This window comes from Falco punctatus (assembly GCF_963210335.1).
Source record: "Falco punctatus genome assembly, chromosome: 3".
In the NCBI taxonomy this organism is placed as follows: domain Eukaryota; kingdom Metazoa; phylum Chordata; class Aves; order Falconiformes; family Falconidae; genus Falco; species Falco punctatus.
The window spans coordinates 61,317,285-61,339,241 of record NC_137582.1 but is presented as its reverse complement, the minus strand read 5'-3'; the positions used below and the strand labels follow the sequence as shown (position 1 = coordinate 61,339,241).

At 41.5% G+C, this 21,957-nt stretch overlaps 2 protein-coding genes across 6 annotated transcripts in view; one reads left to right on the top strand and one right to left on the bottom strand.

Annotated features, from left to right (window-relative positions):
* Positions 1-13,162, top strand: part of APCDD1 (APC down-regulated 1) — a 50,286-nt gene extending 37,124 nt beyond the window's left edge. For 2 of the 5 annotated variants that reach the window (XM_080379019.1, XM_080379018.1), the window contains one exon: positions 914-13,162. In XM_080379019.1, coding sequence (XP_080235145.1) covers positions 914-1,362 — 449 coding nt within the window. In that variant the 3' untranslated portion in view covers positions 1,363-13,162. The remainder of the gene's footprint in view (positions 1-913) is intronic. The other 3 variants (XR_013926695.1, XR_013926696.1, XR_013926697.1) reach the window with 3 other exon arrangements.
* A 130-nt stretch (positions 13,163-13,292) lies between these two features.
* VAPA (VAMP associated protein A) overlaps positions 13,293-21,957 on the bottom strand; it is a 30,277-nt gene continuing 21,612 nt past the window's right edge. The window contains exons 3-6 of the mRNA XM_080379021.1: positions 21,563-21,666; positions 19,444-19,524; positions 16,314-16,490; positions 13,293-15,358 (exon numbers count right to left, since the gene is read on the bottom strand). Of these exons, the coding sequence (XP_080235147.1) occupies positions 15,200-15,358; positions 16,314-16,490; positions 19,444-19,524; positions 21,563-21,666 (521 nt within the window). The 3' untranslated portion in view covers positions 13,293-15,199. The remainder of the gene's footprint in view (positions 15,359-16,313; positions 16,491-19,443; positions 19,525-21,562; positions 21,667-21,957) is intronic.

Sequence of the window (21,957 nt, the reverse complement as noted above, 5' to 3'; positions counted from 1 at the left end):
AAAACCTCAGAATAAACCTCCCAACGAATCTTACTATAAAATGACCTGTGAGAGAATTTGGGATTTTGATGTGCTGGGAGGCACGAGGGCTGGTTATTTGCTTCTGTTTTGGTCAGCACCGATCCATTCAGCTCCCCTTTTCTTTACATACAGTCTCAAATGCACACCAGGAAGGCTTCCATAAGCTCATTCAGTTTGGCTTTTCCCAACTTTTTAAAATGTGGCTGAAAAATAAAACTTTATGTGCTTTAAGCTCTTTTGAAATACAGCCAGGTTAGAACTGAAGAAGCTGCAGCACTTCTACATTTGATACTGCAAGCTGCAGCCACTGTTTAGATAATGAGAAAAAGCATCTCTCTGTAGTTCAGAGACATGTTATAATTCATGAAAAAAGTACCAGTAATACAGGAAGATAGTGCAGCTGTGGTACTTTCCAAATGTTCTAATATGAACTAACTATTTCATTAGCTTTACGGGGTAACAGATGTTAAAAAAATGATGAAAAATACATGATAAACAGCCCTACTTATGGATTAATACAGATGGTAATAAGATATGAGTAAAGTTTTATTGTTTCCTCTTCTACCTATCTCCTAGTATAACCAACAGGCTTTATCTGTAAAGGATTGTTTGGAATTTATTAAAAGCTCTGCTTAATCTCTGGCTGAGATACGTGGCCATCAGGTTTTCTTCAACTGAGTTGGTGTGTGTGAGTTCTGGGCGAGAAGCCATTATGTCAGAGATGTAAAATGATGCAAATAGATTCGTTGGCCATACCTGCAATATGAAAAATTGAATTTAAGAATGAACAAGGAGAGACAATTCTGATCCCACAGGTGCACCCCAATCTGCATGTTGTCTTTGCTTTTGTTTTTCTCCCTCTGCTAATAGCTCCCCTCTTGCTCTCTCGCAGTGAATCACATGAAGGTCACTCCCATGGATATATCCACAGCCTCGCTGCTCAACGTCTTCAATGGGAACGAGTGTGGAGCACAGGGGTCCTGGCAAGTTGGGGTTCAGCAAGACGTCACCCACACAAATGGCTGCATCGCACTTGGCATCCGCCTACCTCACACCGAGTACGAAATCTTCAAAATGGAGCAGGATGCCCGGGGCAGGTACTTGCTGTACAACGGCCAGAGGCCAAGCGACGGGTCCAGCCCCGACCGACCGGAGAAGAGAGCCACCTCCTACCAGATGCCTTTAATTCAGTGTGCTTCATCAGTACCCAGATCTGAAGAGTCACCAGAGGAGAATAAAATAAGGCTGTATAGCAGCAGAGCATCAGAAAAATATCCAAGTGCCCCAGCTCTTGCTTTGGTGTTTATTTGTACTGTGTCATATTGGGACATTCTCAGCTAGAAGTGAAAAAAACTTATTTTTCATGACTACAAAGCCAGGATTCCACCAGACTGGGGGTTGTTTTTCTTCCGAAAGAAAGGGACATTTATTTTCTTGATGCACTTGAATGCCTGAGAACTGTTGTTCTTTTCCTTACTTCCCCCCTCCTCCTCGAATCCCGAACGGCACTCGTTTGATGTTTGTGCTTTGAACTTCTTCCAGTCTGATCCCTGGCCTGACATGACTGCACAAAAGTAATTGCACTTTAGGACTGCAGACTTCTTGGGGGTTGGGGGGGGGGGGGGGGGAGGGGGTCTCCTTTTTTTTTTTTTTTTTTTTTTTAACTGCTGGGATGAACATTATGATCCTGCTTCAGTCATCTCTGCCGTTTTACCATTGTGGTACTCCCCAACACCCAGTTTCCCATCAGAATTTAGCTCTGGGGAAGGGCTCAGTGTCACGCCAGTGCTGTAATAGCAGCTTTCGCCCCTGACTTCACAGCTCTAATGTAGATATGTATATAAGGAGGAAACCCACAAAGATTTATCTTGTTATCTCACAGGCCATAACACAAAAAGAAACAGCAATTCAACAGCCCTCTGTTCAGATAGTGCTGAACGGTTAATACTTCCAATTAAAAAAAAATATTCCAAGTAATTTAAGCTATTTTTAAAATCACTAAGTTGTAAAAATAACCAGTGGTTTAATATTTTCTTGTTCAATTTCCTTAGCTATGTAATTGCTTCAAGGCCTCCCTTTGTATCTAGTGAGCAGTTACAACCAAGCCTCCTTAAAGCCAGACAGAAGCAGCGTTTGTTCTGTCGGGTGCACGCAGTGCAGGTAAGCTGCTGACACCGGGCAGTGGGGATGACTTCTCCTGGCATATTCCTGAGGCCTTACTTACTCCACGTGCAGTATTTGTGCCTTGGATTTTGTTTCAGCCAGGTGGGCAAAGTAAAGAAGCAAGTGGGGTCTGATGTGTTTCTGCAACCTTATTTAGCAGCATCTTTTTTAGTGATTGACCTCATGTAGGAACAAGTGAAGGGTTTCAGCAGCACACACACCGTGGGCCCTAGTAGAGCAAGAAAGCGGCTGGAAACAGACCCACGTCCATCATGGACAGAGACTGTCCTGGTCTTACCAGAGGGAGAAGCAAGAGTTGCATGAATGCAGCCACGGCCTCCCTTTCCTCCTGGCTGGACTGGCCCAACACATCCCATGGTTGCACAGGGAGCTTCACTCAGCACTGGTGTGGGGAGGCATTGCTGGGAAGGTGGATAGGCACAGCCCTCAGAGAGCATTCTGCAACAAGAGCCTGCCCTGGAAAGCCTCGGGTTTCCCCCAGTAGCAAATCCATCCCTGGGCGCACTGATGCAACCAGAGCAGACTCTGGAGGCACTAGGGGAGATATTTAGGGCCAGCAAGGAGGAACAAGTGAACCATGCTCTCCTGCTTTAACGGGGCACGAGCTGAGGGCACAGCCTAACCTTGCGGCATTTGGGCTGTGGCTTTTATGTGTTTTGGCTCCCAGAAGGAGCAGGAACCTGTGTAAGAAACATAAGGAGTGAGGTCATAGCATTTCTTCATCAGTATCGGCAGCTTCCAGCTGCCCAGCCCAGTACTATATGAGAAAAAAAGCCTTTAATGTGTTATTTTCAGCATCATAGAAGAAGTGTGTCTTGAATGAAGGTCTTTCAGCTTTACACAGACGAGTCTCCATACTGTCTGCCATAGCAAAAGCATTCTTTGAAAACATAGTGGCAGTGCTAGCAAAAACAGCAGGAAAAAGCCATTCAAGTGGCAAATGGCTATGATCAGGCCCCCAGCTTCCCCAAAGTCCATGCCTTCTTGACAGTTTTTCCAAGCTGGTATCAACCTTGGACGTGAACTTCATCAGAGTTGGAACAAAATTGGTTCATCTAGTTTTGAGACAGTAGGAGGAAGGGGAGAAAGAACAGTATTATAGACTCCCTGCCAGGTCAGATCACGATCTTTCACATTTTTTCCTCAGACAGATGAAAAGTCACAGAAAACTCATTACACGTCAGGATCTGAGCTCAGGATGGCTCAGTAGTCACCAGAGAAAGTGTTCCTCCATCCACCTGATCTCAGATCCTCCCTTCAGCCTGCTGGAAGGAGCCGAAAGCCAACTCACCATGTTGAATTAATTGAGCCCTGTGGACAACGGCTGCTCTGATCAGCATTTCTCAGTGGTTTTCTGCTCCACACAAACCTACTTGAGGAGTCAGTTCTGGATCAAAGGCAGCAGAAGCACCATTTGAACTAGAGAGGCAAGAAGGAGACACTATCTCTGAAAGAGAAGCTAGGAACCGGGATGGAGTTCGGTTTTCTCTCGCTAGACTTAAGTTTTGTATTCAGATTGACACCAGCGTATCTCCAGCCGATTTACTGAGTTACTACAGTCAAACAAGTCCCTTAAATACTAGCTTCATTCTGCCTTCTGTCTGAAACCTAGTGGCATGAGTAAATTCACATTAGTTTTTATTTATGAGGATGGGTATGGTGCTATGTTCCTTAGATCACACAAGACAAGCTTCTTCCACCACCATCAACCTTTCGCGCATTAGGTGGTCCTGTCTCGGGCAGAATGTCAGACCCTGTTCCTTCCCTGTGCAAGCGCCGCACACAGCTGGGTCCCGGCTAAAATCTGTACGTGCTTGTGATGCAGAACTGCAGCAGAGAGCAAAGGAACTGCTCCACAGCAGGATGCTCTGTATGTACCAGACAATGATCTACAGTTTATTAGTGCTTTGTGGCTCCTCTGTAAATTGCCTAATGTGAGAAACGTTACACCAGTTTCAAGAGAAAGACTTGCTGGGTTCTCACCTCTAAAAAGCACATTCGTGTCTCAACTGTTTTGAATCACAGACTTGCAGAGGGTCTAGGTTTTCCAAGGCTTACACTTACATTAAATGCAAACGTGACTGAATGTACAATCTGTACAAGAACTGCATTTTTTTTCCCCTATCATCTAGAGACAGTTAAAAAGGAAGTATTTGGAAAAGGCCTTCAAAATACATTACAAGAGATCTGACTGGGGACTACTCTAGTTCATTTGTAGTGTTGACCAGAACCATGATTTTATGATCTGGGTTCTTTACATATGATGCACCAGCTTCCCTCCACGTGCCTATATTTTTTATTTTTCTATTAACCAGTACAAGTTGGACAAAGACTTAAGTCTTCAGAGTACATATAGTTCATTTGCCAATCCGCATTCTCTGCAAGGCTTCTCCTAGGCTACAGGCACAGAACTAGGAGCTAAGCTTCCTTTATGTTTTGGTTTCGTCATGCACTAAATTAATTGCTGCACAGCACCGTGTACATTTCTGATACAATATTCCATTCATTTTATTTCTCCAGCCCAACCTCATGTGCTGGCAGCCCTGACTGCTAAAGAAGTTACGCTGCAAGTGGTTTGGCAGTGGAAGACCTACAGAGTGATTTGTCCCATACATAAATGCAGAAACTTTTAAAAAAAATGAAACAATTAATGTTGGTATCTTCAATAACTGCCAATTGCCAGGACAGGTGAAAGTCTTTCCCTCAGTAACATCCTACTCAAGGAGGCACCTGACAGAAGAAGCGGTAACCTGAAGAAGTTTCTCGGGCAAATTGTTTTAACAGGTTCTATTTAAGAAATATGACAAAAGGGATCAGAAAAATCAAAACAATTGTTCTTGCTCTGTTTCTATACTGTTTACATATTCTGCCTGCTGCCCAGGGGTATAATGTCATTTCTATGAACAGAAGTCCGTATTTTAAGATACAATGTCTATCTTGCTTGATTTGGAGTGTGCTTGCTTAAAGTGCAGGATTTTTTTAAAAAAAAATCTTTTTATTTTTGTAAAGTTATAGAAGATATTTTTCTTCTCAACTATCTTCCAGATTAAACTGCCAGGGAAGTTTAAGCACTTGTTAAACTATTGATTGAAATAAAAAAGCCTGACTGAAGAATTAAGGATTTCTTTGCCTCCTATACACGTTAGATTTTTGTTCTGTTGATTTTCTACCTGTAAAAGTGTGATAGATGTCTCAAAAAGCATTAACCAAAAATGCCCATTGAGTAACTTCTGCACAGAAAAGCTTATTTCTTACTACATACACAAGAAAACATTTTTTGCTTGAGAACACATCACTAGAAACAGCTCTGATGGATACAGCTGGGGTGATTTGGGTTTGACAGCACATCTTCAGGCTCTCTGAATAAAACAGGGGCTGGAAGTGCCCAGCACATAACAATGGTGTTGGCTTGCAAGAAGAGTAGGGTCAGAGCAGCTGTGTCAGGACAAAGGTGCGGTTCAACAGAAACCAAGTATTTTTCATAAAATGAGATGTAAGCAAACAGAGCAGCATTACTGCCCTGCTACTGCATCTTGCTTGATTTAAGGGCTACAGCCTGGGGGAAGAAGCAGGGAGGGATTAGAAAGGACACTTCTCCGAAAAAGGAAGAAAAAGCTGAAACCAACTGAGAAGGGAAAGCAAGCCACACTATAGCAAAAGCACCTTTCCTCAGTGCTGTGCAGTTTCATTCCTACCTCACTTGCACACAGAAAGAAGAGGTGAAATGGCAGTCAGCGAGGCTTCCACCACCACCACAAGCTTTGGAGCTGAGCAGCTTCTGAGTTTTCAGAAGTGACTCGGGAGATCCCTGAAAGAGGAGCTGGGTTTGCAGGAAGCATGCCCTAAATTACAAGGTACTCCAAATGCAGCAGCCACAGCCTGTGAAGAAGTGGCCTCCATTCCACACAAAGTGGTGGGCACAGATTAATTCAGGCATAAATAGATTTCTGCGTGGCTTAATTTTCTCACTCCTGACACAACAGGGAAGGCTAGGGAATAAAAACCAGCACCACTCATTCTGAATTTTATATTTTCATTAATTTTCCCTCTTACTACAAGTACTTGCCAAGCATCTTTCCCTTCTGGTCTTCTCTAGCGCAATCACTGCTGATTTTTCTTTTCGCTGCTATCTGCTGCCCACAATAAGTAATAATAAGGAAATGAAGAAACAAAATTTCCACTCCATCACTGAAGCAGGCAGAAACAAATATGGCTGTGAGGAACCAAACCCTGAGTACCCTCAAGCATTAGGGAAACGGCACTGTCGGCCTGAGCAATTACTGACTGGGCACTTTCTCCCCACCCCTCCTCCTTCACAGCTCTGCACGGGGCACAGCACCAGGCCACCCGATGCATTCTAGCTGCTGTGCCACCAAGCCCCGAGGACAGCAGTTAATTCCTACGCATCTTCCACTAATGGGAACTGCCTGTGACCGCTGCCTCAAGCAGGCATGATCCCCAACATCCTTGTCCCGTGGGAACCCCACGGTCCTTGCTTGCTGCCATTTCCATGACAGCCTATTGGAAGATGAGACAGTGGGCTGCACGGGATAGCACTGTCTTCAAAGAAATTAAAAACTTGGGAGAAAAAACACTTATGCTTGGGGTTGTCAGGCATTAGATGTCCCAGATTAACTGCCTGAATCCTGCAATTCCACCCACAGAAAAAGCCCTGGATCAGACCTATGTATTTTCAGCTGGAGGGCAGGTGCTCGCCAGACTCGTGCATCATCGATCTCTTTAAATAAACGCCCAGCCACCGTTCTAGCACCAACCCGAACACCCCCAAAGGTGACCAAGACGGTATGTAGACACTAGACACCACCTTTATCAACCACCCTATGCCCAGCATCGCTGGAAACAACCCTGCCACCCAGCCAAGGCGATTAGTGGTTTCGACACCGCAGAGCAGGGGCGCGCAGGCTCCCGGGTGCTCCGCCAGCGGCGTGGGCGATGGCGCCACCTGGCGGCCAGGGGCTGCGGCACAGCCCGGTGTCCGCCCGCCTTCCCCGGAGCAGCCGCGGCTGGGGGGCTGAACGCGGGCAAGGCTTCAGGTCCGGACCCCAGGGGACATTGTCTCTCACCCACGTTGCTGACAGGCCACGGGCCACCACCGGCGGCTGCCTGGGCGACTGATCCATGCCTGTGCCCGACAGCTTGGCAACCACGCCGGCGCTAACTGGACCAACAGCAGCAAGCCGGGCAGCGATCTTCGCAGCTCCCTGTGCAGGCTTGCCCTGGATGGGAGCACCCGTCTTAATGTCTTTCATCTCGGCTCCGCCTCTCCTGTCATTGCAGGTAGTTGCTATCTGTGAACCATCAACCTCTACCAAATGTGGCTTGAATTAGATTTCAAATTCACACAGGGAGAAGCAGCACAAAGACACCACAATCACATAAACCTTGTCCTGTAAAAAGTTTTTCCACAAATACGCTGACCTTCCTTTGTCCTTGTAATCTGGTTCCTGTGGAGGCAGGATGAAGAGGTAATTTCACCTAATCAGGAAAGCAATCTATTCTGATTTTCTTGAAGCTGGGACATGAAATAAGAGGCCCAAGGGCTGAAGTATTTCAAGGTATTACGCAAGAAAGTGAAGTCTGAAAGCAGTGCCATGAAGTTGAAGCTGCATTGGAAATCTGAAGTCAGACAATCTTGGACAGGAATACAATGAAAATCCTTCTCCTGGCATTCCCTCTTACACCACCAGTCACCACGTTCGAGGCTTTACACCCTGAGGCTGGAGAGAGAGAACATTTCCATCACTGCAGGCAGCCACAGCGGATTCCAGCTTGTGCCTGAGGAGAAGGCAGCTCGTACAGACCGTAGCCAAGCTGCTCCAGGAAGACAAAGCCATCACCAAAGCCACTTCTGAAGCAGTCCACCTCCTTCTTCTCATGACTGCCTCTTCCTGCCATACTCCCTTTCCTCACTTGACTCCAGCCACTCATGATATGCGGGACAGGTGTCTCATATTCATCATTTCAAAATTCTAAACTTACTTGAGGTGATTAAGGCAATCAAGGAAAACTAGCCACCATATGAGCTCCCACCTTCTACTAACGACTCACTACTTCATTATTGAAGTTACATTCTTTAGTATCTCCAGTTACAGCTCCAGAGGGCCACCTCTATTTGACCCAGGGTTCAAGTTGTGTTTCCTGTAGATTTTCCTCCTAAGCCTTTCCAAAACACGGTTCTATAAACTAAACTGTCCTACATAATGATTTAAAGCAATGCCTCTCAGCCACTAAGAAACAGAGCGCCATCTTCATAATTAGTCACTAGATTATCATTATACGAGCACTCAAGTGAACTGCAGTCTGAAAAGCAGTAATACGAGCAAAGCATTTACTGATTTGGAGTGAAAACATATGAGTAAATTTAACCTCTGGAAGAGTCTACTATTTCTGGAGCACCTTTGCTTCCAGGAGTCAAACATGTTTGGATTTTAAAAAAGTGCTTGGCTCTGATGAAAACCGTACCTTAGCTGTCTTATCATCTGTGTTTGGACTATCAAAGAAGCAATGGAAAATTATTTTGCCACTCCTATGAGATACAGCAGTCGTGGTGGGGTGACGCAGGCTGGAGGCCAGGTGCCCACCCCACAGCTGCTCTGGACGGGAGAGGAAATATAACAAGAGGCTCCTGGGTCAAGGTAAGGATGGGGAGATCACTCAGCAACTACAGTCATGGGCAAAACAGGCTGGACTCGGGAAATTTATTACCGGTCAAATCAGAGTAGGATAACGAGAAATATGACCAAATCTCACACCTTCCCCCCACCCCTCCCTTCCCCCCAGGCTCAGCTTCACCCCCGATTTCTGTCCCCCCTCCCGCCCAGCAGCGCAGGGGGCCGGGGCCGGGGGCTGCGGTCAGTCCATCACACGCTGTCTCTGCCGCTCCTTCCTCGCAGGGGGAGGCTCCTCACACTGCCCTGCTCCAGCCTGGGGTCCCTCCCGCGGGGACAGTCCTCCATCAGCTGCTCCGGTGTCAGCCCTGCCCACGGGCTGCAGTTCTCCACAGCCTGCCCCAGCCTGGGTCCCCGCGGGGTCACGGGCGCTGCCAGGACCCTGCCCCAGCCTGGGTCCCCGCGGGGTCACAGGCGCTGCCAGGACCCTGCCCCAGCCTGGGTCCCCGCGGGGTCACAGCCTCCTTTGGGCACCCACCTGCTCCACCATGGACCCCCACGGGCTGCAGGTGGGGATCTGCTCCACCATGGACCCCCACGGGCTGCAGGTGGGGATCTGCTCCACCACGGACCCCCACGGGCTGCGGGTGGGGATCTGCTCCACCATGGACCCCCACGGGCTGAGGGGCACAGCCTGCCCCACCGTGGGCTTCACCACGGGCTGCAGGGGAATCTCTGCTCCGGCGCCTGGAGCCCCCCGGCCCCTCCTGCACTGACCTGGGGGCTGCGGGGATGTTGCTCTCACTTAGTCTCACTCCTCTCTCCCACGGCAATTTGTTGCACAGCTTCCCCCCCCCCCCCCCCCCAATTCCTAAATATGTTACCCCAGAGGCGCTACCACCGTTGCCTTGGGCTCAGCCTTGGCCAGCAGCAGGTCCGTCTTGGAGCCGGCTGGCATTGCCTCCATCGGACACGGGGAAGCTTCTCGCAGAAGCCACCCCTGAGAACCCCCAGCTACCAAAACCTTGCCGTGCGAACCAAATACAGCAAAATATACCACCACTAACAGGGTAGTTGTACAGATTTAGGGCTGTTTTCTTTTACTTGAAAGGTACAAACAGCACTGGCTCCACAGGTTTTTTTGATACACAGACACACCTGAACGTTCCAAGGCTGCAAACACAACATGCCCAAATGTTTAGTATCTTCCCCATCCCCCCGGGCTTACTGTGTTTAGCAGCAGTCAGGCATTACAATCCCAGTGAGCACAATCCACTGTCAAACACCTAACAGCCATGTTTTCTACCCTTTGAAGACTCGGCTTCAAGAACAGACAAGGCAACAGCTAAGCCTTTAGGAAGGTGCTTTAAAGGCTTATGAAAGATTTCCAAGCAACACGAAGCAGCATTTTAGAAATCCAACAAGACAGACTTGGACAAGGCTCAAGGAAGGCTTGATGAAAAATAGGATGGAATCTGTGCTAGAGAACAGGGGCTGTGCCTCAGCCATCCTTTCTCAGTAATTTGTCCCGACATTTGTGCCTCAGTTTCCCCATCTCTGAAGCCAGTGAGCCATCCTTACAAGGCAGACTGAGACACTCACAAAGATTGCTGTTTGGTCACTACCCACTCTGAGAACAGCCTAGACATTAACCACCAGTGTGACAACCTCCAAATTCTCCTATGCACATGAATCTGCACCAGCATTAGTAAAAACTTTCAACATCCTGAGACAATTATTCCCGGACAATGGCAAAAAAAAATTTTTTACACAACGTGGATGATACACAGACTAACTTTAAAACAACTCACAGCACTTCTTCTCTTATACACAAGTTTGAAAGGTAAGAATAACTATTTCAATCACCTTTCAATTTTTCATTTATTTCAAATGTCTGAGCTCAGACTGCTTAGCTATAACCATCTCTCTCACACCTCTGTGCGTGGATACCATAACAGCCTTTAAATCTTTTCTAAAGAGGAGGGAGGGGAAGAGCAGCATTCCACCACTGCCAGCAACAGAAGTTGCTATCGTACAGAGATTCAATACCCTGCTGTCAGTATTGTCAATATTACATAAACTAGTAACAAGCTTTAAATAAAATGGCACTGTAATATGGCGGGAGATGCTTATAGCACAATTTAGGTAAAACATAATTTGCAGAGGATGAAACAATGGATTTAATCCGAAGCAGCTTCCAGATCTGGTTCACCACCACACAAACACATAAACCCTTGTCCCAGCAGATGAGGAACAGGCACTAACCTTACCATCCAGCAGCAATGAGAAAGCCAGATAAAAGATAAGAATCAATCATTTGCTTTTGCACAAGACCTCATTTCTACATAGCCATTTGTCACTTAAAGGTCAAATCAATAAATGTGACGACACCATCGCTACTTTTGCTTATGCTGTCAGAATCAGCAATTCTTCTTTAACATACACAACCTTGTATTCAAAAACAAAACCACAACAGACAAACTTCGATCATATACTTGTTTACTTTAACAGAGTGCCCCTGTAAAAGAAATTCAGACTGGAAAGAAAGAAATCTGTCTCACAAAACCCACTCCTGTATTTAGCTCTCCCTCTTGTCCAACATTTAAGTGTGCCCCCAGTCTAAAGCTGCCAAAGAAAGTCAAGATCAGCAAAGACAGAGCCTCCCTGGCAGCAGCGGTCAGTGCTACGCATAGATGTGCCTTCCTGGACTCACTCCACAGAGCCATTCAACAGGAACCAGCGTAGAAAGCAAAGCGGTGAACTACTGCGTTCACAACAATGTGACTCAAAAGACCAGCTACAGAATTTCAATCCCACCTGCAAACACGAAGAGCCATGCATTTCAATATTACAGTAGATGTTTATTAGGGTTGCTCTGTAACCATGTAGCTCTCATTCCATCATTTACCACAGACTGAAGCAAGCATTTGCCCTGGCAAGTCAGTTCAAGCTAGAGACTCCAAACAGGAAAAAAAATTCTTTGTCACGACAACTATTATTATAAACCTGACAAACCATCAGCATCCTCAGTGTTGTCTGGATTCAGGCACCGGCTCTTCACACCAACACTGAATCTTCATCCAAGGCAGCTGCATGCTGTTTACTAGCAGCACATAGCAGCAGCGCACTAGATACACCCATTCAGTATCAGCAGTCTACAGAACGTACATAGTCAGGAAGAAGTTCCAAAATAAAAAGGACAGTACTACATTTTGAATGGTTTATTAACACTTCAACTTTTAATAACTTTGAAGAAGCCCTGAAAGATAAGTTTTGCTTATTGACTTTGTCTTTTCCCCTTTGTCAAAATGTCACCTTCCACCTCCTCCCTCCCAAGGAGACAATGAAGTTTCAAGCTAGTGTTTGGTTGCTTATTATGTAAAAATTGGCTTCAATCATAGCAGCAGAAACATGCAAACTGGGGCAATAGTGTTTGTCAACAGTTTTTAGAGAATGCATAGAAATGCACAAATAACTTGTGAATTGATACAAATAACTTTTTCTTAAATGAAGTTCATATATATTTATTTATAAGTGGGTTAAATTTGGTGCCCAGAATTAACTGAAGCTATATCTTCTATTTAACTAGGCTTTTTCCCCCAAAACCATCACACTACCCTTTTTTAAAGTGCTATATTCATAAAAACTTTAAAATACTACTTTGATACTTATACTTGTTCTGTCTTGCCCTTTTGAGAAATCAGAAGGGCAACCTGCAATGCATATTTAACTGAAGTTATACATTTACCCTCACACAATTTTATGGGCATCTTCATCTGATTTTATCACCAGGAGCAGTGGAGAGTGCTTACATACACAAGTAAGCAGGCAGACAAAGCAAGAAGTTCTAACCATTTCAGGAACAAAGACAAACAATTTAATCCATATTACATAATTAACTGAATACAATTGATCTCATCCAAAGTGACTCCTGAGAGCAAAATAGTTTTAGCATTACATTTTATATACAGCTGTGAAGGGATTACTGGAAACCAAGACGTTATCCTTATACCATTAGTAAGTACACTGGTTATGAGGCCGCTACACACTGTCACTTTGAAGACATTACTTAAACCATGACCAAGATTTACCACCAGCTGTTTGTTATTTATGAAAAAAAAAAGTTATTTCAATCTGATTTTATCATTATTTTTACCTTATTACTGTTGCCACACATCACAACCTGGGTCAGCTGATCAATGACTCCTTTTTCTGCTCTCAAGTCCTAAAAGTGCTAGCTACCCTTGAAAACCTCTGTACACTATGCTATAAACATTGTAACATCTTCCAGATAATTCCCCACCCCACCTTCAATGCAGCAATGACTGCTCTGTCTGAAGCAGACTACATCCTGCACACTATTGCTTTCATTATTTTCCATGTAATCAGTTTGGAACTGGCTATGACAGTCTGATGTGGCAATGTTCTGTTAGAGGAAATAAAAAGATTTAAAAAAAAAAAAAAAAATCAGAAGAACTACAACATTCTGAACCAGCGGAACCAAAATAATCAAGACCTCAACACAGCTTTTCCAGTCACTGGGATAGAAGGAGACTTGAATGCAGACACTTGAACAAGTAATTGGAAACATCTGTGCTTGCATGCTTAAGTGAAAAGATAAACAATATTTGCATTTTCTTCATCAACTTCCTTGAAAATATGCACGATTTTATAAAAAAAGTTTATCACAGAAAGCAATGACAGAACATGATGTAATTATAGTTTTCTTTTTTTAAAAAAAGCACTAGGAATCAAAGGCAACCAAGATAACATACATCTTCTCCAGAACATTTTTCTCAGCTACATAAGGTGTGCATACACCAAGGTCTAACACACTTAGCTGCACCACATCAAGTCAAGCTGTCCAAGAGCATATACAATTTTGCTTACAGGAGTATACCCCTTCCACAATTTTTCAAGTTTACAAGTAATTCCCTGTATTGGATTATGCGTAGCCAGAAGTACAGATAATATTTTGTTCCAATACTACAGTTTGGTTTTATGACTTATTCAGAGATGAGGCAAGACATAAGATTAAGTGCAGGGAAGCATTTCAGACCCCCACAAAATGCATTCTTTAAAACTTAGCTATACATGACTAACACAGGTAGATCTGCCAAGAGTTGCATTAAAATTATTTTCATTTTCAAAAGGTGAGCAACTGAGGCTCACTCAGCAAATATCAACTCTTCTGCATCATGGAATTCACTATGGGTGTCTGAAAGATTCAGCTTGCATTTCTGAATATCTGCTGAAACAGAATTACGAACTAAGTTAGTATATATGAATTAAGTACTCTTATGAAATCAAAGAATAATGTTGACTCCTGGAAGACACCCAGAAGATCCAAAGATGGAACAGAAGGTTGATTATTACACTCCCGCACAATTCAAGCAAACTGTTAATATATTGATAACATTCACATCTGGTATTTGTACCTGCTGGATATCCAAATTACACTGCTCCAAAACAAGTTTGGTAACCATCCCCTCTGTAGCTGAAAGCAGCCAGAAAACAGTTCATTTTAAACAAATGGAATGCAAACCTTTTTTTTTTCCCCAAAAAAAAACTTCAATTACAACAGTCTAAGCCAGAGACTTAAGCAAATAAACTTCAAAATAGCCATTTGTTACAAGTAGCAAATTACCATGAACAATGAACTTGTTAGGAATCCCTTCTAAAAGTACAACACACACAAACAGGCTACCCAGCAGAAAAATGTTAACAATTTTATTTTTTTGTAATGTTAAATATTATGGGACAGGACTGTAAGGATGAAGAACTCTCAACAATGCCTCACAAGAAGTAAGAAACGAATTCTGCCATGATATTAGCAAAGTAAGGTAAGGAGAAAATTTACACAGTAAGAGGCACCATTTCCCCCAGAATACCTTTTGCCATATTCCTGAATGAGTGGGATTAGCAATCTAATAAATCATTTTTCAAGAGGTAACAGCAACAGATAAAATTTTAAAGGATTATTAAAATAACATTTACAAGACTCTGAACAATTTTTTAATTCTTATTAAAACCACAGAAAGAGAACAATTCTTTATTTATGAATTTTCATAAAGGACTGACTGTGCAACTGACACCTGCTATTGATGACTTAATGTACAATTTTGTCCAGTAGCCGAACAGTTTCTCTTTTCAGATTGTATTTTCTAATCGTGCGAGACCATTAAAGGCAAAGCCTGTTATGATGCTGTACACAAAAATGGCCACTTGGACCATACTACCAATGAAGTGGTAGGTAAACAAATCTTTTTCTGGCCGAGGAAAAAAAAAAACAAAAAAAACCCAAAAAAAAACCTCAAAAAAAAAAAAGGAAGCTGCATTTTGCATGCTTCTCTCACTCATTCTTTCTACAATATGAACTTCCCTAGAAAGAATCCAATGAAAATGGCTGCAATTACAACAAGAAGTGAAGGAAGAGAATTAGAGCCATTATCTCTGAGGGCCAAAGCTGTGGGTGATCCAGATTTATCTGAGTGCGCTACCTTTCTGAGCCTCAAGCCTTCATCCTGAGGGGGAAAACAACACAGATGGGAAAAAAAATTATGAATACACCTTCTTTACAATAGTAAAAACTGAACTCAAAGGCCGAATTTGCTGGCGAATATTTAAATAAGTTAAAAAAAACAACAAACCAACGACCAACATTACACCACACCAAAATCCAAAATATAAACATAGGAAACCATAGTATTTCAAATAAGGACAGGTAATCACTAGTCTCTCTCATTAAGAAAGATTCTGAAATTCTTGCTAGGCACAATGAAGAAGCCTGCTTTTAGTTACCGTGTCAGAATTGAATAGCAGGAATTCCTTAATATTAAGGAGAAACATCTACTTTATGTAGGGCTTCTCCAAACGTTCCAGTGCCATCAGAATTACAGCTGTGGAGACACCATTATTTTATGGCTCTTTAAGAGGCTACCATGGCCAATGAAACTGTCAGATACACAAACACAAATTTATAGAAAAGTCACCAAAAGTCATGTATTGACTAATTACAGATTACTGAAATGGGACCTTTATATAAAAGTACTGGAAAGTAGTGTTTGCTTACCTTCTCTGGCCAAGCAATTGTTCTTGTTCACTAATAATTTGTAATACAGAATATTACCTCTTTGGATTTCATTTACTCATTCTTAATAATAATAATGCGCTTTTATTAAAAGCTACTCATTCCGTATTTCTGACTTAGACTTAAAGTAACTAAAACCACCTTAAACAGGACCATTTCACTTAAGAAAATTCCACAGCTTCAGTATCTCATCCATGACAATCACAAAGTTTCAATCACTGAGAAGTTCAAAATATACAGGACAGTAAAATCGTATTACATATCAATCTTGACATTCTAACAATTCTATTTACTTTCTGGAATACGCATCTATTGGCCTGATTACAAAACAGACCTTTCAATCAAGAAAAATGAAGCCACTTCAATATAAACACAAAAGCAGAACTTACTCTCAGGTGCCGGTTTTCATCCGTCAGCTTCATAATCTCTGCCTGAAGTCTTTTGCACTCCTCCACTAGCTTCCTTGTTTCAGTATCATTAAGTGAAACGCTATGTGGTTTTGGCATCGGTCCATCCTGCTTAGATGTATTCAGTACTGGCGCGGGTTTGCTTGCATCTATATCATTCTACAAATATTAAGAATTACTTGAGAATTTTACTTACCTAGAGAAAAATCATCCACAGCTTAAAACTGAGACAATCCAGCTACCAATATAGTTCAATGAAGCTTATATTTACAGTAATCTGAACAAAAACTTCTGTTATCAGTTCAATTCTGATTAGCTCAAATATTAAAAAGCAAGAGAAAATTGCACCATTTACATTTGGTACTACATGCTACTGAGACAAAAATAAATACTTTAGCTGTGACCCAGAAGGCATCCAAATGACAGCATAAACTGCATGAAACAGTATTTGAACTTGGGGGGGGGGGGGGGCGCGCGCAGGGAATAAAAGGAAGAAAGTAATCCCGCAATAGTAATAAACAAAACAAAGTAGAAGGAAAACAGGTTATGTCACAACCTAATACAAAGTATGTATGGCACAAATATTTTGCACTTACAGCACCTCTTACTGAAGGAAAATAAAGTATTGCACAAACATGGAATTTAGGTCTCACAGCATCTCTGAATTACACATGACTAATTTTGAATACAAGTGAAAAGTCACATAAAAAGCTGTGAAAAAGCCAAAAAATAAGATTAAGAATCTAGTTCCCACAGCTCTGCTCAAAATACACAATGATCTTCAGCAGAAATTAATAGTTCAATGGATTCAGCTGTATAGCCCAGGTTACCACTTGTAAAAACACAGCATTCATATGGCAATACACTCAGATCAGATCAGATTCAGGCTTCTATATTGCTACTTGCTTGGCTATACAGCTATGCCATTTAGACCACCACCATACTGCACCTTTCGTAACCAAAGTAGTCCAAGCTAAGTACTAAATGCAATAGAAAACCTATTAAAAGGTAATCACATCTATGTAATAACAAAGCAACTTAAAAAAAGCTGCAAGAATTTCTTTAGTTCCTATGCAAGTGGCAGTTATTTGGTCTACAACATCTACTTGCATTTTACAATTTCTTGCAATGCAGCCATAGACAGGCAAACAGCCAGATCCTGCTACTCCCCACAGATACTCCTAAGTGGATTTAAAAAGACCAACACATTTAAATCATGAGTAAGCAGATTGCAATCTGTTGCTTTTTTAACTGGTTAGCTAGCTGAATTGAATTCCTTTAGTAGCACTGAAACTTCATGAAAGACCTAAGTCTTATATCTCTGGAACAAACCTCCTTCTGCTGTTCTACCTCACTGACTGGTGTTCTTCACGTCAATTTTCTGGCTATGACTGGTAGGCATCTGAAGAAAGTTGTTGCTTACTGGAGCGAAATACTTGTGTCCTGGTGTAGGTATATCCTGAGGTGGCAGGTGAGGCTTACCCCAGGACTTGACAGATTTCTTATTGCCAAGTTTAAGGACATTGACTAAATCAACTGCTAAAGCAGGGGTTTGCAACCCCATGCTGCTACTCAGAAAAATACAAGTATTTTATACAGTCAATACTATGAAGATACCACACTAAAGAAAGCACAGAAGGAGGTAGTTTTGTATAATCCACTACATTTCTCTCACTACATTACACATTTTATACAATTAAGAACAAGTATATTTTTTTCATTATCTAAGATGCAATTTAGTAAGAAGGTAAAAAAACACAGAAAGTAGACAACTAAGTGCCTTGATAACAAATGCTTAACTTTATAGTTTTAGTATTTAACACACACTTAGGCAGCTTACACCTGAATAAAAGGCTGAAACTCAAATTACCCTTGCAAAAAAAAAAAAACCAACAAACAAAAAAAAACCCACAACAAACTATGAAACTCATCAAGAACATTATGCTGACATTACATCCAAAAAAATCTCTTTACATTACACTCCAAAAAACTATATTGGAAGAATACTTGCAAAGACATCTACTGGCCAGGTAGCAGCAGATTTCATGGAGACCCTTTATGCATGTAAATAACAAGTAACAAGATGGTTTTTACATGCATGGAGCCATGCTACTTTCCCCCAACATGCCTTATAGACTACTGTAAAAACTAGACAGTATTAAAGAGAAAAGTCAAGGCCATAGTGAAGAAGGCTGTTCACAAAAATCCTACTTTAGCACTCCACTTCACAATGCTAAACACCAAAAAAAAAGCCCAAAACCAAAAAAAAAAAAAAAACCAAACCAAAAAAACCCCCACAAAAACCCAGGATATACACTATTAAGATTCCATAAATCAGAATTTCAAGTATGAGGGCAAAAAAAACGTTCATGCATAAGAATTCAGTCATAGTCTGCAAAACTTCTAGGTAACTGACAGTTTACTACTATTCCAAATACCAGGCAACACAAAACAGACACCTTCAGTCTATATACAATGCAATGTCATCTCCTACACAACTGGAATAGAACTTGTCTGAAGGCAAGAGCATGAACAAGGTAATGGAAATTTTTTTGTCTGATTATCTGTTTTTACCCACTACCTTAAAAAAAATGCATTTAGGATTCCTAAAACATGCACTAATTCTAATTGGTACTTCCTTTTCTAATTCAGCTGAATTAGAAACATATTTTTTTATGTTGAAAAGCACTTAATCTTTTAAAAAGCAAATTATGCAATTCACTTTTCATTGTTTATGTAGTATTGAAGATTATTTATTTTTAATCTGACAGCAATAACATTCTAAAGCAAATCAACAATAAGAATAATGGAAAGATAATAACTTCTGGCACTAGTCTCCATGGCTGAAGGATTTTAAGATACAGTTGGACAAGGTGCTCCCTTTCCAATGAAAGGCTTGAGCAGATGGTATTTCCTTTCAATCTGGGCTGTTCTACAATCCTATGAATCTTTGAAAATGTTATATATTGAACATCCCTCCCATCTAATTTAGTACAAATTTCTAGAATCCATTTAATTAACTAATGATATATGCCTAAAAAAAATTCAAAACAAATTTCCGTGAGATCCTACCAGACAATGCATGACAGTTTCTTACTCTTTTCTTACTTACCAGTTTATCATTTTCGTTGGGCATTTCAAACACACATCTCAATTTGGAGTCCATTAACTCATCAGGCTTTGCTTCTTTCCACTAAGACAACAATTAATATAGTTATTTAACTCTATTTAACTCATGCAAACATTTGAACAGTTCATAAGCTTGCTCTTGGTACTTGCCTCCTACACAGCCGAATACTGCCCTTACCCTAGCTGCAGTTTCTGACTTGCTTCCTTAAGAGTATGTTTTTGTTCACTTTGACTACTGCAATGAAAGCTAGAAATGGTTAATTAATGGAACCAGAAATAGAAATTAGTAAATTGAATGCAAGGATGGATCCAGAGGTTTGTAGGGGATAGGGAGGGGACAATACAGTCGTTCCTTTAACACACAATGAGGAACAAGTGTATCTGAGTCTGTTTATGAACAAAGTTCTAGCCTTATCACTCCTTGGTAAATGTACTCCTTATGTCCTATCTTGAAAGCACCAATTTTAAACAAAAAGGTTGAAAGACACCTTTTCGTGTCTCCATATTTAGTTTCAGAAGAAATTTCTTTAGTTCTTCATATTTTAGCTTTTTAACCACTTCCTCATTTTACTGCATAATACATTACAATTTAGGCCTAGAGAATTTTCAAATATGTTTATAAAAAACATTTTAAATTTTAACAGTTACCAATATATCTAAATAATTGTAAAATACACTGGAATTTCGCTGTTCAACTGACAATTAACTTTTAAAGCATGCACTTCATGTAGTTGCCTTAAATCCTTAGGCTCAGAAACTGATCTGAAGTCTACAGCAATTTTTCCAATAGGTCCTCTGAAATTACCTTAGAACTGCAGGTCTTACAGACTACACCCAGGTTTGTCACAACACACTTCCCCCTTTTTTTGTTTGTTCTCCTTTTCAGTGGCATTAGTTGTACAGTTGACTTGTAACTACAATTATCGATTTTCTGCAACATATGTTTCTCAGTATGCTACACTTAAACACACCGAGAAAGCAATTATCTGAAAGGTATTTCTGAAGTGGCTTTTTATATCCTCACCAAATAGTTACACTTCACTTACCACACATAACCAAAAGCTATCAAAGCATAGTAAGAAAAAGTAAACCAGAACAAGAAGGAAGAGAAATGTTAACTTTCGAGCTACATGTCTCAAAAAATTTCACAAAATCTACAAGGTTTTCCACTGTTTGCAGTGAAGCGTGATGCCACAGTAGTCTTTCCTTTCATATAAGGGGACAGAGCCTCAATCTGCAGGTCTAGTGGATTTCAGCAATTTATAAAACCTCGTCTCTATCCTTTGTTTCCCCTCTCCTCCTCTGCCTTGAGTGAGCACTGAACATACCTGTGTAAACCCAGGCATTCCTTAAACAGTCTCTAGAGACAGAAGCCTATGCATCATTCCCCTCCACCTTAATATACAAGCTTACGGGAGTTCATGTACACCCTCAAGGGCGTGTTAACACAACCGAAGGCTTCCTTCCCATTTCTGCCAGCTTGTAACGTCAGCAACAGATGTCCTTCCTTCTGAATTAACAAACACAAACCTAAATATCTTCTTTCTGGACCTTTCATCAGACCAGTCCTGCCTCAGAACAGAATCTACAGCATATTCTGTTAAAACAGAATATAAATCTACGATTTTGCTGTATTTAGCCACTTGGTATCTCTTAGAGAGACCTATCTTAGTCTTCCAAATGTTTTAATTTGTTATAATCCCATACAACATTTCACTGAAACACTTTTCAAAGCAAATGCACCCATTTCATACAGCTTCAGGCTTGTTCTTTAAACATACTCTTGATTCCTTCAAATACAATCTGTTGATCCCCTTCAGATTAGCCACATATAGGGTACAACATGCTCATATTTTAACACTGAACTGACTTTACCTTAGATTCACTATTTCCATTCCACCAGTTCACTAAGCGAGTTCTAAGAACTAAGCTTGTATTTAATATTAAAATACCTGAATCGCATATGCAAGTTGTACTTGTTCAGAGAAAACCCAATTCTTCTCCAGAAAGAAATTGCAAAAACACGACTCATTTACACTTAAGCCTGAGTTTCTAAGAAAAAAAAAAATATACAACAGTCATTTTACCCCATTTTTACTTACCACTGCCTCCATATCTGAAATATTTGGTGGTGCATAGGTTGTTTGTACCATAAACTTGTGTTTACTCTTCTCATTTGGGTCATAGTCAAAAGGCTGCAGCATTACTGTTCACAGGAAAAAAAAAAGGATAAAACTCTTGATTCTTCAGTTAATCACTGTAACAAGCATGCTATACGCTTCAGATTTGCTTCTCACTGAACAGACACTGAAAGTTGAAATGCAAAAGACAGTATTGAAAATACAGCAGATATACACTGTAGCAACCAGTACTGAGAGGAAAGAGCTTTAACTTTTTCAGTCTGGTGTAGATGACATTAATTATTTCTGTAATTACTATAGCTAAAAGACATTTCATATACAAGTATGAACAAACAGATCCTGTAAGGCAGACACCA